This window comes from Chelonia mydas, chromosome 1 (assembly GCF_015237465.2).
Source record: "Chelonia mydas isolate rCheMyd1 chromosome 1, rCheMyd1.pri.v2, whole genome shotgun sequence".
Classification (NCBI taxonomy): Eukaryota; Metazoa; Chordata; order Testudines; family Cheloniidae; genus Chelonia; species Chelonia mydas.
The window spans coordinates 33,015,328-33,032,028 of record NC_057849.1 but is presented as its reverse complement, the minus strand read 5'-3'; the positions used below and the strand labels follow the sequence as shown (position 1 = coordinate 33,032,028).

Genomic DNA, 16,701 nt, shown 5'->3' with positions numbered 1-16,701 from the left:
TTTCCTATAAAACAAACTTCAGACAGAAATGTGATTTTTAAATTCACCGTGATTTTTTAGGATGAATTTTTGATCCGTCTAATCTAGGGCTTCTCAATATAATTGGTCATATAATGGGTGACTTCTTGAGATATGACATTTGGTCATGGACCATCTTCTTTCCCAAACACAAAGAGATCACACAAAGGGAGACATGAGACAGCTACAGCAGTTGCAAAGAGTGTTTGATTTTTTCCTCTCCTTTTTTAAGTTTAATTGATCAAAAATGTTTATTGGAGCCAAAATCTATGTCATCACTGCAAAAAAAAAAAAATGCATTTTTACAGTGAGATAGCTAACCTGAGTTTTTACTTCAGTGAAGCTAGTTGCAGTCAACACTATGTCTCTCCCTTACTTGGGGCAGATCTTGACTAGCAACACTGAGGTAATACTACAGTGCCTTGTTCCCACTAGGATTTTAAAATGAGATAACTAACTTGATTTAGCTATCTTGCTGTAAAACACACACTTTTTATGGCAGTGAAAACATATAGCCCATAAAGTCCTGGGATGGCCAACACCAGCATCCCTGCTTGAAGTCTGGAGTCTAGTCCATTCCCCACCACCTGGCTGGAAAGCTGTGTGTCAGTATAATGTACCAGACGCCAAGGAAATGTCTACACTACCAGCTCTCGTCATTTGTCCTAGTTGTGGAACATTCTGATGAAAAAAATTCCCTTTAGAATCAGTTCTAAGCTTGCCAACTTCAGAGCACAACTGCCTCCAGAACATATACAAAAGTGTTATTTAATGTTTTTTATTCCCCATTATTTTCTAAAACCAGAAAATGCTGATTTATGTTCCTGCCTGATTGATCTGGGGGTTTTTTGTGGGTTTTTTTTTTTTTTTTTAAATAAAGAATCAATGGGGTTTTATTTTAAAGGTATACATTATTAGTGTTCTGTTTTCTGAAAAAGCTCAATGTGGAGAAAATAGAAATCTGTTAGTTGCTAAATATGTTTGGCAGTTAAGACAAAGTTTAGAAATGATATTTCTGTAGTTTTATTTGCCTAGCTAATCTTTAAAAATACACGAAAAGTTCTGTGAGATACTACTTCCATCTACCTCAGTGTTTCTATTAGCATTTAAAACGTTTATTTACAAAACACCTACTGGCTCTAGGCATACACATATTAAGCACACAAATTAGGACAGAGAGACAGAGCCAGCTAAAATGAACTTTAAAATAATTAAAAGAAGAAACTCAACCACTCTTTAAAGATCCTTAGTTATTTATGTAGCAAAGTATAAGTAGATCATGCTTTTACTCAGACAAGTTTATGATTTAAGCAGGCAACAAGCAGATGAGAAATATGGAAAAACAAAAGCATGTGATTGAGCAAGTAGTGAAGTTTGCCATGTGTCTTTCACATCTTCTAAAAAAAATAATTTCTTGCCCCTTTTGTTAATTCTCATTCCAAAATGGGTGAGGAACAGGAGTTAATAGGGCTGGTAGAAGAGGAGACAATTTGAGAGAGGTATTTGAATTAGAGCAAGGACCACAGTGCGGAAGTATGGTGGACTGGGAGAGAGCTCCAGTTATACAGGACCACATGGAAGGTGGCACAGATGAGAATGGGGAGAGACAGAGAAGAGAGACAGGCAAGAGCTAGGATTGTGCAGGGCTTTTTAAAACAAGGATGAGGATCTTCCGTATGAGGAGAGAATAAGAAGATTAAGACTTTTTCAGGTTGGAAAAGAGACGGCTAAGAGGAGATATGATAGAGGTCTAAAAATCATGGTTGGTGTGGAGAAAGTAAACAAGGAAGTGTTATTTACTCCTTCTCGTAATACCATAAGAACTAGAGGTCACCAAATGAAATTAAATAGGCAGCAAGTTTAAAACAAACGAAAGGAAGCACTTCTTCGCACAATCAACCTGTGGAACTCTTTGCCAGAGGATGTTGTTAAGGCCAAGACTATAAAAGGATTCAAAAAAGAACTAAATTCATGGAGGATAGGTCCATCAATGGCTATTAGCCAGGATGGTCAGGGATGGTGTCCCTAGCCTCTGTTTGCCAGAAGCTGGGAATGGGCAACGGGGATGGATCACTTGATGATTACCTGTTCTGTTCATTCCCTCTGGGGCACCTGGCATTGGCCACTGTCAGAAGACAAGATACTGGGCTAGATGGACATTTGGTTTGACCCAGTATGGCCCTTCTTATATTCTTATCTTAAACAGGTATGTGAGCCTACTGGTGGAGGAGTGCATGCTGCTTAGGGCTGCAATCATATCAGTGATGATATACAGCTCTACCTTTTTCACAGGAACTTGGCGGTATCGAGTCTCTACTTGCCCAGAGTCTGGCCACATTTGGGGTTTAGATGACAGCTGGCTGAAGCTGACTTCCGGTAAGATATTGGTGATATCAACTGGGCTGGTGGTGGGGAGAACCATCCAGAAATGATACGGTCAGTAGCTCAACTGAGGGGATAGGTTTACTCTTTGTTAATATTTGCAACTTCAGATGTTTGTTAGACACTCTGATTATGGTGATGAGTTGGTATAAGTCCCTATATAAATGCTTGGTGTGCTTCTGGATTTCCAAGTAGGAGCAATAGCTGAGAGTGATTTCCTCTGTCTTCATCTGAAAAGGAAGTTGCAACTTCTGCTTTCAGATGTTCTGGATTTTTTGTTAGGACATGTATAGGAGTTATGAGAAACTCAAGTCCCTCGACAAACATAGAGCCCTTTGCAGTACCCTTCACAAAGATTAGCAACTGATCAATACCACCTCTCTCAGATCCCTGACAGAAAAAAACCCAGCCACTGGCAGTATTTGCAGACTCGAACACTTCATGTTTAATCCCATCCAAGGCAGCTGACAGCTAAAAGAATTAACCCACAAAACCAGCGCAATCTCAGTACCATAGTCAGATCTCAGAGAAGACTGAAAGATGTCAAGGTTATTTAAGTGTTCAGGTAAAAGTCAAAGCCACCTTACCACAGAGTTCTCAGTATCCATTCCCAAAATGGAAATAGTTGATGAGTGGTCAGCACCAAGACACACTTTTGCAGAAGGGATCACTTGAGAGACGATGGCTCCGACCTCCCAAGGGGAGACAGTGACAGATGCCACCAAAAACAGATCAATGATCCCACTAATAAAGGCAATGAATTCAACTTGGTCACAAGCATGAAGCACTCTCAATGTCTCTTGAAGCTCTGTGAAAAAAAGCTGACACTCAGCTAGAGAAGATATCGTGATTGACCCCCAAAAAGCATCTACCATTGTAGAAGCAGCTAATCCAGTCTAAAGATGATGGATATTAATAAACAAAACAGAGGAATGACCTGACAAGAAGTAGTCGTCTACTGAAGAAGTATATTATTTCTGACTAAAGACAGCCCTGATTCATCAGGCTGTTCATAACCTGGATTATTTATGCTGATTGTGACTTCAATTATATTATTGCTAGAGCCATGGACCTAAAACTTCCAAGAAACTTTTAGAGCACAATTTCCACTAGTAGTTCTCTAATCTTCCTCCTCCATCTGCAGCAGATCATCATCTAACTAAAGTGACATATGAGGAAAGCATAAACAAAAGGTACTTTTAGATGCCACTGTACTAACAGTCAAGAACAAAACATGCTTTATCACCTCTTCCAGGCCATCAACAGAGTGACCTACTGGCTGTGTTCTGTCTACCTCAGAGCACTCTGAAACCTAAGTCCTTTAAACAAAAAGGAAGACTAGTACACAATAGGTCCCATGACCTGATGTGAGCAAAGTTGAGCCCCAACATAAACCTGAATTTAATAAATCAGACTTTAATCCTGATTTTGCCACATGCCTCATTAACCAATCCCAGACCATAAAATAGGATTGAGGGTGGACAACTGCTGAGAATAGTCTCATGCTTGTTACGTGGCAAAGAGGTCCTCAGCTAACTTATAAATGTAATTAAAGGCAAAGATGCTGAAATCACTAAGGATTCCAAGACCATCCATAATTTTTAGCTGCTCTAATCTACCCAACTAATTAAACTCAAGACCCCATAACTGCACTCTGGCCCCTCTGGTTTCTGTTGCATTTTATCATGGTTAACTAGAAATTCAAAAGTAGTTTAAAAAATTGACACTTTTACTTGAGTTAAATATGAAAATACTCCATATAATATTTTCTGCATTGTTTTGGTATTTATACTATCCCAAATTTTTCAATTTGCTGCATATTTTCGTGTTGTCAAATATCTGCAACAGCTGTTGTGGGAAAGGAAGAGAAGGTGGAAGTTCTGACAGTTGGGTTGGAATAAGGTGGGGCTTCTGTACATGGGAAGGTGTGGAAGGCAGTTTGGGATGGGGGGAAGGGGGGAGAAGCAGCTCCTCTTTACCATCCATTTGTGAGCAAGGGTTTAGGTAACTTAATTTTGTGATGACTGGAAAGGATTTGAATTACTCCCTCATCCAGCAAACCTTAATAACCAGTTGGTCCATTCGTCACAACTGCATCCAACAGTGATGTCTCGCTCCTAAAATTATCAGTGAAGAAGTGTTGGCATTTTAATGATCAGTTAGGTTTCAGAGTTGCCATGGCATAAACGGGAAAGCTCTTTTTGAAGGGATGTCTGTTCGCAGGCTCAAGGAGACAGCACAACATGTGTTTTCATGAGGTTCATAGAATCATAGAATATCAGGGTTGGAAGGGACCTCAGGAGGTCATCTAGTCCAATCCCCTGCTCAAAGCAGTACTAATCCCCAACTAAATCATCCCAGCCAGGGCTTTGTCAAGCTGGGCCTTAAAAACCTCTAAGGAAGGAGATTCCACCACCTCCCTAGGTAACACATTCCAGTGCTTCACTATCCTCCTAGTGAAAAAAGTTTTTCCTAATATCCAACCTAAACCTCCCCCACTGCAACTTGAGACCATTACTCCTTGTTCTGTCATCTGCTACCACTGAGAACAGTCTAGAGCCATCCTCTTTGGAACCTCTTTCAGGTAGTTGAAAGCAGCTATCAAATCCCCCCCTCATTCTTCTCTTCCACAGACTAAACAATCCCAGTTCCCTCAGCCTCTCCTCATAAGTCATGTGCTCCAGTCCCCTAATCATTTTTGTTGCCTTCCGCTGGACTCTTTCCAATTTTTCCACATCCTTCTTGTAGTGTGGGTCCCAAAACTGGACACAGTACTCCAGATGAGGCCTCACCAATGTCAAATAGACGGGAACGATCACGTCCCTCGATCTGCTGGCAATGCCCCTACTTATACAGCCCAAAATGCCATTGGCCTTCTTGGCAACAAGGGCACACTGTTGACTCATATCAAGCTTCTCGTCCACCGTAACCCCTAGTTACTTTGAAGGTTCTCTTTGCAACTATAAGGGCTAGAAATTTACTTTTTAAGGTGATGGATTCTGACACTATTTTTCAGGCAGAGTCTGGATGCAGAATACAAAGGCTTTCATTACACTACATTTTCTTACAGTAAAAAGCACAGCACAAAGCTTGTATATGCTACACACAAACTACCAATGAGTACTGTCCAACGAATGGGTATATTAACAATAAGCATATGACGAGTGCAAGTTCTGAAGACAATTCAGTCCTAAGAAAATATCTAGGGAAAACCACCTTTTTAGCACTACATTGCTTTCCAATTCCCAATGGTTTGAGAGGAATTCACATTCAATTGGTTATGTATTCAGAAAACTATTAATCCTTAAATTCTGGTAATTTCCTCTTGCACTGATGTTTGTTTGTTTGTTTTGGTTTTGGTGCACTATAAGTGCCTGTTTAATTACAGGTTTCAGAGTGGAAGCCGTGTTAGTCTGTATCAGCAAAAAGAACGAGGAGTACTTGTGGCACCTAAGAGACTAACAAATTTATTTAAGCATAAGCTTTCGTGAGCTAAAACCCACCTCATCAGATGCATGCAGTGGAAAATACAGGAGGAAGATATATATATATATACACACCCATTTTTTCATGTTCTCTGTGTATATCTATATATCTACATATATCTTCCTCCTGTATTTTCCACTGCATGCATCCGATGAAGTGGGTTTTAGCCCACGAAACCTTATGCTCAAGTAAATTTGTTAGTCTCTAAGGTGCCACAAGGACTCCTCGTTCTTTTTGTTTAATTACAGAATTTAAATGACTGAGTTTTGATTTCCATGTTGCCCATTATCTGATTCCAACAACTATTTTGGCAGTTTAATTTATTCTCAATGATCTTGTTATATATACGCACCTTAAAAAAAAAAAAAAAGAGAAAAACTCTTGTAAATATTCTGGATGATCTTTTATTCAATGAATTAATGTATAGGGTACTCATCTCAAGATAATGTTTGTTTTAGATATAAACACTGTGTTGATCAGAACATACTTCACGTCTGAAGAATATTTAAAAACCATTAGCTACTACATTACATTTAATGGGAGGTTTGCTTACACATCTATTCTGATGGGATGAGAATTGGAATTTCAATATCATCAAGAATGAAAAACAAGAGAAAGTTCTTTGCAATGCAAAAAGCGTAACAAATTCCACGTTCACTTTAAAATACTGAAATAATGATGAAGTAATGAAGCACTCAACATCGATGTTAGGGATCACAACTAGAGCAGTGGCTTAAAAAGGTGTATGGCAGAGCCAGCTGTTATTCAGAATGGCTTCACGTAAAACAAGTTCCTCAGCTAGCCTAATTTAATACTTTAATTGTTTCTTATTACACTGAATCATCAGTTAAGAGCCTACCTGACGTTTTGGAGAATTTGCTGTGCTGGGATTGATATTCCGCAATGCCTAAGAGTAAAAAATAAGATGGATAAAAATTACTTTAAGCTACATGATTTGGCTGTGCAGGCTGACTTACAAACACCATCTTGTAGTATCAAGTCCCCAAGACAGCCCGAGATGAGACAAGGTACGGGAGTTAAGAGTTGATGAAAATCACTTTACAATGAAACAAAACTCAACGGTTTACTGAGCATGTGAACATGACAGAAAAGCTTAACGGCGAAGAAGAACATGGAGGGAACTGACGGTCACCTGATCCAAAGTTAGTCAGATTTCTCAAGGAGAGCTGAGGTAGGAAAACTAGAAGACCCATCTAGAAGCATGCTAGCATAGGGTAGACGTTTGCTGGAGGATTAATAGCGAAGCAGGAACAGCAGAGGACTGCGTGCTTAAGCAGAAAGGGAGTCCTGATGCTATCTTATTTAGGCACACCTTAAGAAGTAGTACCGAATTTTAAAGATGACCCAACCTATATCAAGAGATGCTAAAGATTCCTACAAACAGGCCTTGAGTTCAGAAGGGACAATAGGAGTCAGACTCCAGGTCAAGGACAGAATATCACAGGTGATGAAGAAAAAGGAAGAGGGCATGAAGATATTATCCTCTCCTGATATACGGCCCATCACCAAAGTGGAAAGGGAAGAGGACAAGACTTTAAAAGTTTTTCTCAAAACAAAAGACTAGGGTGTCAGTGCTTTCTTCATCAGTGCTACAAAACTGAAGATAACCTAAATTTCTGGGACAAGATGGTAGCCAACCTTCTACCAAAAACCCAGAAAGAAAAATGTTAATGGAACTTTTAAAAGTGGCGATTGTGGAAACAGACATCGTGGTCTGGTTGGATTTTCTTCCCCAAGGTTACCCAGTTGCAAAACTAACAAAGTCCATAATCTACAACTGAATCTGGGTAAATTGTTAAATTAAAAGCTAGTTAAAACAAAGTAAAAAAAGAACATGTTAAATGCTCTGTTAAGTATGCTGCTTGTAAGTAAATAATTACACTTTTGGAATTCCTTCCTTATGATGGCAATATAAGCAATGCCTCACATATATATATATATATTTTTTTTTTCCCTCACATTTTCCTTCCTGTAACTCATTTAAAGAAGCTGCTTATAATGGGTTGTGTGTTTAGTTAGTGTATCAATATACGTAATTCATTACTGACTGGATATTTGGAGCACCTTTACCCCATGTTGAAAGCTTGCTTAACTAAATTACAGTGCATGATGTTTTCCTTTTGTCTTTACAGCGTTCCTACTTATATTGCTGTTATCCTTTGAAAACACTGGGCTATTTGAATAGTGAATATTTTTACAGCACTTTCCATCTTCAAAGTGCTTTCAACCATTAATCTTCACAATACCCTGCGAGATAGTAAATAAACGTTACCGCATTTTACAAATGGAGAAACTTGGGTGGAAAGTTTAATTGGGTTGCCCAAGGCCACAAAAGGAGTCAGAGCTGGGATTCAAAATCCAGAGTTCCTGCCTCCCAGACCGACCAATCTGATACGTAAACCTTAGTTCTCTCAATGACCAGTTTTTGTTACTAGAAAAGTTCTAGAGGGAATGGCATAACATTTAAGCACCAGGTTTAAAATACCTAGACACAAGAGAACAACAGGGTCCAAACCCAGCAAAGCCTATTCAATTGTTCAGCCTGCACACCATTTGGAAGTGGATGAATTTCAGTAATGAGGTGATTCCTCTACATAGAGCATGTAACTTGAAAAACACTTTTGTATCCTTTGGATTGCAGTGTGTTCTAAAATCATACTTAAAAAAAAAAGTTATACTGAAAAGGTTTTTCCTTAAAATGAAGGACAAAGCAGATCTGAGGAACCAGCCTCGCTGGCTCTTGTTTGAGTCTGAGCTCTTTGGATGTTAAAAATGTTCTCAGAGAAATCTCCAATGAGATCATTACTCTGTGGTGCTCTCTTACTTGTACCACCCTAATGACACTTCAACTAGCGAAGATCTTTGCTCTTTGGGAATTTTGCTTAGGAAAAACTCTTGCATCTAGCAAGTCTAGAGCAGTGGTTTTCAAACTTTGGATCTCGACCTAGTACTGGGTCACCTTGCTCAGCACCCAAGGACCCTGGCGGCTGGCCAATAAAAGCTAGTAGTCCCTACCTGTTCTGACACTGCTCTGCGCCCTGGAAGCGGCCAGCAGCAGGTCCGGTTCCTAGGCAAGGAAGCCATGGGCTCCGTGTGCGGCTCCCACCCCAAGCACTGGCTCTGCACTCCCTATAGGCAGCGGGTGGTGTCTGCGGGGGAGAGCTGCGTGAAGCTGCTTGTGCATCTCCACCTAGGAACCGGACCTGCTGCTGGCCACTTCCGGGGCGCAGTGCAGTCCGCAGTGCCAGGACAGGCGGGAAGCCTGCCCCTGTACCCCGGCTGCGCAGCTGACCGGGAGCCACCGGAGGTAAGCTGACACCCCAATCCTCTGCCTCAGCCCTGAGCCCCCCCCAAATCTGGAGCCCCCTCCTGCACTCCAAACCCCTAATCCCCAGCCCCACCCCAGAACCTGCATCCCCAGCTGAGCCCTGACCCCTCTCCTGCACCCCAACCCCCTGCCCAAGCCCAGAGCCCCCTCCCACACCTGAGCCCCTCATTCCCGGCCCCAGCCCTGAGCTCCCTCACCGATCCCAAACCCCTCATCCCCAGCTCCATTGGGTCGCGGGCATCAACAATTTTCTTCCATCGGGTCGCCAGAAAAAAAAGTTTGAAAACCATTGGTCGAGAGCTTCTGCTACTGAGGTGACATCATAATGAATGCAGCCAAGTCCTTGTGTGGTCTCTGGTGCTTTACGCTTGCTTGAATTGCAACGTAAGTGCAACAACAAAAACATACAAAAAATATAGTGGAAGTCTGTGTCTAACCTGTGGCCTCACCTGCCGAAGCAGTTCTTGATGCTTCAGTCGCAGCCTCTCTTTCTCCATCTGCAGCTGTTGCAGTCTCATCTGTTGCTGCTGATTGGAGCTGCCCCCGCCCATCACTCCACCTTGAGGACTCTGAGGAGCCAGTGGGGGTGGTTGTTTCACCGGAGCACTTTGGCTGATGCGCTGATTCATAGCTATGGAGTCAAAAGAATAAAATGTACATTTTAAAATGACATTCAAACATACAGGAAAGGAAAAAAACATGCTGAAAGTAATTTACAGAACTTGTAACCCATTGCACACCACGGCACTACAGACCGTACACCTGCACTGATTTTCCACAGGTTGCGAGGCAGAAGCCCAAAATAGGCAGATGCTATTGTTGTGGGATCGGAGTATGCTCAAATTTTCAAGAATGCGCACGCTCAACTTGTACATGCATTTTTTGAAACTCTGGCTCTATGGTTTAAAGGTGGTACCAAAACACAGCTGTTCATTCCAAATGGCAGTAATCCAAACATGAAGATAAAATTTGACTGATTTTCACCTCCGCTTTTTATAGTTGTTTATTCTCATCTTTAGGACAAGCCCAGGCACATTATACTCATGTTCTTGAGATGACCCGATATTGCTTTCACAGAACCCTACATATTTACATAACAAAACACATATCATCTCATCTGTCCTCTTACTTTGGATAATTCCCCGATATATTTTCTAGTTTTAAATGACCCAGTTGATGGTCTTTTATTACTTCCCCTAAGAGACTATTACATAGTAGAATCTTATTGTGTCAAGGAAGCTTTTTACAACAGTCAACTTAATTTTTCCTTCAAATTTCATCCAGTTAGTTACTTCTTGTTATACCTTCCTGTGCAATCTTAAGCAATTTTTCACCATCCTTAGTGCTGACAAATTTCAGATATTTGTATGTTCCTACCCTCTGTTCAGCCAACATGTACACACTTAGGTCTATAAATAAAATCAATCCCTCATTTAGAGTTCTTAAAACTCCTCCCCAATTGTCATTAAGTCTGGTTTTGAAGCACTCAGAACTGAAATGTAATGTGACAGTGGTTTTACTAAAGTCATACAGAACTTCTCTATTCTGTGATGCTTCTCTTTGCATCTTCTTCCCCAGCTTCATCCTCTCAGGTCATTCTGGTGATAATTTCTGACAGATGAAGGGAGAAGAAAGATGGTGGTGGCAGAAGTCACAGGCTCTAAAATATTAGTTGCAAACAGTTAAGACTTTTTTGAAGTAGCTATTCAGTAGGCACAGAGGAGGATTCTTAGTCTCTACTATGGTATCTGCAGGTTCTCAAACAACAGATTTAGCCTGCACAGGATTTTCTGCTGTAGCCAGACTACATTGCTTCAGGGGCAGATTTCAGCACTCCCAGTTGTGAGGACATTTCTTATCATTTTGCAGAGAAAACTGGACATGCAAAGCATGGTCTGAACTCTGAGCATTGTAGCCCAAGCGGGATCTTGAAAGGCTGGAGGCTAAGCTGTCTCTGATTCAGAATTAGGCAAATAACGCTGAGACTCTGGATGTGATGCGCAAACTGTTTCACAACTGGTTTTTGAGTCTACAGGAGAACCTTAGAGTTACAAACACCAGAGTAAAAAGAAAAGGAGTACTTGTGGGACCTTAGAGACTAACCAATTTATTTGAGCATAAGCTTTCGTGAGCTACAGCTCACTTCATCAGATGCATCACTTCACTGGATGTAGCTCACGAAAGCGTATGCTCAAATAAATTGGTTAGTCTCGAAGGTGCCACAAGTACTCCTTTTCTTTTTGCGAATACAGACTAACACGGCTGCTACTCTGAAACCTTTTCTTTTTGCGAATACAGACTAACACGGCTGCTACTCTGAAACCTGTCAAACACCAGAGTTATGAACTGACCAGTCAACCACACACCTCATTTGGAACCAGAAGTATGCGATCAGGCAGCAGCAGAGTCCAAAAAAAAGTAAACACACTACAGTACAATATTAAACGTAAATTACTAAAAAAAAATGGAGGAAGAACAGCATTTATCTTCTGCATAGTAAAGTTTCAAAGCTGTAGTGAGTCAATGTTCAGTTGCAAACTTTTGAAAGAACCACCATAATGTTTTGTTCAGAGTTATGAACAACCTCCATTCCTGAGGTAACTCTGAGGTTCCACTCTATGTCCTTCCTGACCAGTGAAAGTTGGTGAGGGGCCAAGTGCTGTGTCCACAGATGGCACTTGTTAATGCCTTGTTTTAAAGGAATGCAGGCAGGGGTGAAAGTAAGTTAAAGGACTTACCAGTATGCTGGAGTCCTGAGCAGGGGGCGTGGCCTCAACCGGAAGAAGCAGGGCCTTAAATCCCTTGGCCCTTTAAATCTTGATTTAAAGGGCCCAGGGCTCCAGCTGCGGTAGTGGCTCCTGGCTGCCACTGCTACCCCGGGGCTCTGCTGTGGTAGCAGCTGCCAGAGCCCTGAGCCCTTTACAGCTCTGCCTGAGCTCTGCTGCCCGAGCCCTGGGGTAGCGGCAGCAGGGCTCCACTGGTGATTTAAAGGGCCCTGGGGCTCCAGCCACAGCTACTGTCCTGGACCTTTAACTCCCCGCCAGAGCCCTGCTGCTGGAGCCCTGGGGTAGCAGCGGCGGGGCTCCGGTGGCGATTTAAAGGGCCCTGTGGCGGTAGCAGCAGCTGGAGCCCGCCGGAGCCCTGCCACCGCTACCCCAGGGCTTTAAATTGCCATCTGGGAAAGCTGGTCCAGGTATGGCGCGCCGGCTCTTGCTGGTATGCCATACTGGGGCATACTGGCTTACTTTCACCTCTGAATGCAGGGCACACTATGTTTTTAAAGAAACACATACCACCTCTGCTTAAGAAACAACCCATTGAAACAGTCAACCTGGATAATTATGACAATCTTCCATTCTGAGTTCAGAACAGGAAGAAGGCTAGATGACAGAACTCAATATCTAGGAGCCTCAGACCTTTGTCAATCTGCTTTTATCACTAAATGATACTGGTGGTGCGGGTCGCTGATCTCCCAGCAATGGTTATCAAGAGTCCACGCTGCTCCTGAGTACCAGCTGTCTTTGAAACCCCTGACTGTGAAGAGTTTAGTCTACTCCCAAAGTGCAAGCAGCTTAGGCTAGCTTCCTGTAACTTCCTTCTTTTCTGTCAGAGAGATCCTGAAGGGTAGTTTTGAACATTTGCTTTTCTGCCCTTATGGCCCTCTAATGGGGGGAAATAATACAGGTATATTCCATCATCTTTGCTGTTCAATATGGAGGTTGGGATGATTAGTGAGTAGGAATGGATTTTGCTGTCTCTCCCCACAGAATATACTGGCAATACTCAAATCTGAGACTCCATTTTATCTCAGACAGACAGTATGATTGAGCACCTTCCATAGTCTCTGATAGTATATGGGGCATAGATGAGAGTGAGCTGGATGAAGATCAGTTCAGGATAGATCGAGGTGATGATGGTGGGCTGGGAGAAGCAACCAAAGGATATGGCAAAGATTATATTTGCCCCTCTAACTGAGGGCATGTTTGTCAATAGAGTGCGTGATTTAAGGGGGTGGTGTTTATCAGACAGCAGCTGATGTCATACAGCAGCAGTGACCACAACTTTCTCCACATTTGCACAGATAGTTACAAACTCCTCTCTCAGATGCAGATCATGCAACTAACTGTCATTCACACCTAATCGTTTCAAGTTTAGATGATGCAATGCACTGTTACACAAAACACCTTTAAATCAACCTGGAAACTAAAGCTGACACAGAAGGTAGCAGACTATTGTAAAGCTGGGCATCTCCATGAACATGTGATACCAGAGCTCAAGGATGTACACTGGTGCTTTTTTATCCCCCCTCTTTCCTCTGAGTAGAGAGTATGTATAGCAAGCATCTTCACAAGGGAAAATAAAAAGGTGTGTTCTTAAAAAGCTTTAGGAAACATGAGGTAAAATCCTAGTGAAGCCAAGGCAGTTTTAGTTTCCACGTGTTAGCAGGCTGAAGTGAACTGCAGGCCCTCCATTAGTGCTTACCTTTACCTGGTAATGTGTTAAAATTACAGTTATCTTGTCTTCGCTGGGATTTTAGCTAACATGTTAATTAAAATGAGGTAACACATGGCATGAAAACACTTTATTTCCTAATCAAGACAAGGTCGAAGAAGCTGATTATGATTTATAAAGCCCAACATAGCTTGGGACCTGCCTACTTGAAAGGCCTGCTTCTTTCTCCTGAGACACTGCCATGGCTGGGATCAGCACAGGTGCCGGAGCTGGAGTTTACTAATTTGTTAGTGGCAAGGACATGCTGCAAACACAGGGCAGGCATTCAGGGAAGGAGAATGGTGGGGATTTTCTTTTATTGGGAAGTGGATCAGAGCTTATGAGAACTGAGGAAGGAGTTTGGTTTTTGGCTAGCAGGCTGTTTTGGTGTAATGAAAAGCCAGCTACTTTGTCTTTGTTTGACCAAATTTTTAATTATAATCTAATAGGGCACCTGGAACAGAGGTTAGGTTTGTTTGTTTTTTAAATAGGAGAAGATACTAGTGACCTCATATTTAGGTTAACACTTTCCCTTATAAAGGATTTTTGTGACTTTAAAAAAAAAAAAAAAAAAGCTTTCACACCTCCACTGGTTGCAGCAGGCATTTGTTATGCGGCTGGGGGAGAATAGCCCTCACAGTAGAGAAGTGCCTTTTCTTCGTCTGTGAAATAAGATACAGATTTAACTGAGTTGTAATCCTTACTTTCTGGCTCCCCCCTTAAAACCCCAGGACCCAACAGATCATCCTCCATCTAGAGATTCCATATGGAGCAGAAGTGCCCCACTTCCTGGAGTGGGAATGAGAGAAAGCTATGTCAGACTCCCAACAATCACCCTCTAGACCCAGCACATGGTCACTGTGCCAGTGACTCATTTCCCCCCATGTGGAATTACAGCCTTCTCCTGCTGCCAGCTAAAGTAGTTACCTAAAGTATAAATGGTAGAAGTATGGGCTCCATTGCTGAAGGTTCATGACAGAAAACCTGCTAATGAAGCATGATGGTGAGATTTTTACAGCTGAAACTTTTACTTTTGTCCTTTAAAATAAACCTAGGAAATTACATCCCCAAAACTATGTTAAAAGAATAGGCTGCAAAGTCAAGTACTCAAAAGTTAGGAAGTGCCAGTTTTTTTTAGTTCGCAGCCTATGCGGCTGTAGTTCTGCTGCAGTTCAGCTCCTTTGTGCATCTGCATTATGATACAAACTTTAATTACACTATCACAATACTTTTTCCACAGAATCCCTGCACATTCAGTTCGTAGGTAGGATGCATAAACTGGCCAAATGAAGGCTGCATGGGCAACCATTCATAAGTCTGGCATTTCCTAGCTTCCAAATGCTTGACTTTGCAACTTAAAGAACATTCATTTAACAGTCTTTTTTGTAAGCAACAGGTCTATGTTGAAATCTAAATAAAAAAGCCCAAACATTTATTACTTTCCAGGTTTCCGTGCTCTCTAATATCTGAGGCCACATCTACACTACAGCCGGGATCGAAGCTCTGAGATCGATCCACCAGCAGTTGATTTAGCAGGTCTAGTGAAGACCCGCCAAATCGACAGCAGATTGCTCACCAGTCGACTCCTGTACTCTACCCCCAATGAGAAGAGTAAGGCAAGTCGATGGGAGAAACCATCGACCCCCCACGGTGTAGACCCTGCGGTAACTCGATGTAAGGTAAGTCGACTCCAGCTACATTATTCACATAGCTGGAGTTGCATAGCGTAGGTCAGCTTACCGTGGTAGTGTAGACATAGCCTCAGATTTCGATTAGTTTCTCAGATGCAGTATCTAATTTCCTTATTCTGAATTTATTTCCTGAGTGCATTTGTAACTTTTCTAAATTCCTTTGCATTATTCTTGTCCTCACTGATAGTTACAGCTACCATTTTAATTTTATCTGCAATTTCAATAACATGCTGTTTAGTCCCTTGCCCAGATCACTAATGAATATGATAAATGACACATCAATCCCCGTTGGAACTCTCTAGAACACTTTCCACCAACTCATAGTATTTAATATTAACTTTTGTTTACAGTAATTCATTCGTGGTTTAAATCTACATGGCAGTACTCATATATAAACCATTTTGAATTAATTTTGGGGCATAAAATGTCATAAGACACCACAAAAATTTAGATACATGATGTTCTGCATTCTCTTCATCTTCCAACTTTGTAATTTAAATTTAAAAAAAGCAGTCAAATGTGTCTAACTTTTTTGTTCTTAACCAATTACTTCCCTTTTCCAAAGTCCTGAAATTCCTTTAATTCACATTTTGAAACTGACTAGATTTCAAATTGATAGTGTTCCTGCCAAATGTTATAGTAGAGACAAGGCGGGTAAGAGACACAAGCTTTCAAGATTACGCAGAGGTCATCTTCAGGGTTGGGAAATGTACTCAGTATTACAGTTAAACACAAGGTGGAACAGACAGTTTAGCGTAAGTAGTTAACACATTACAAGCTGTTCGGCTATATTCACTTCTTGGACCAGATCCTGTGCTCCACTTAGGACAAAATCAAGAATTGCCTCTCCCCTTGTGGGTTCCAGGATTAGCTGCTCCAAGAAGCAGTCATTAATAGTGTCTAGAAACTTTACTTCTGCTTTCCTTCCTGATGTGCCATATACCCAGTCAATAGGGCAGAGGTGGGCAAACTACAGCCCGCGGGCCACATCCGTCCTGGGGGACTGTCCCGTCTGGACCTCAAACTCCCGGCCGGGAAGGCCAGCCCCTGGCCCCTCCCCCCGCTGTCCCCCCTCCCCCGCAGTTACGCTGCTGCACAGGAAGCGTGACTGGCTCTAGCCGGGTGGCGCGGCTGCTAGTCCTGCTGCTCTGAGCGGCATGGTAAGGGGGTGGGTTGGATAAGTGGCAGAGGGTCCCGGGGGCCAGTCAGGGGACAGGGAGTCGTTGGATGGGGTGGAGGTTCGGGGGGGGGAGGGGAGCAGTCAGGGGACTGGGAACCAGGGGG

At 42.2% G+C, this 16,701-nt stretch overlaps 1 protein-coding gene across 15 annotated transcripts in view; it reads right to left on the bottom strand.

Annotated features, from left to right (window-relative positions):
• Window positions 1–16,701, bottom strand: part of YAP1 (Yes1 associated transcriptional regulator) — a 184,187-nt gene that overhangs the window by 31,746 nt on the left and 135,740 nt on the right. For 5 of the 15 annotated variants that reach the window (XM_043529415.1, XM_043529438.1, XM_043529447.1 and 2 more), the window contains 2 exons: window positions 9,673–9,866; window positions 6,746–6,793 (listed from right to left, as the gene is read on the bottom strand). In XM_043529415.1, the coding sequence (XP_043385350.1) occupies window positions 6,746–6,793; window positions 9,673–9,866 (242 nt within the window). The remainder of the gene's footprint in view (window positions 1–6,745; window positions 6,794–9,672; window positions 9,867–16,701) is intronic. The other 10 variants (XM_043529426.1, XM_043529441.1, XM_037889836.2 and 7 more) reach the window with 3 other exon arrangements.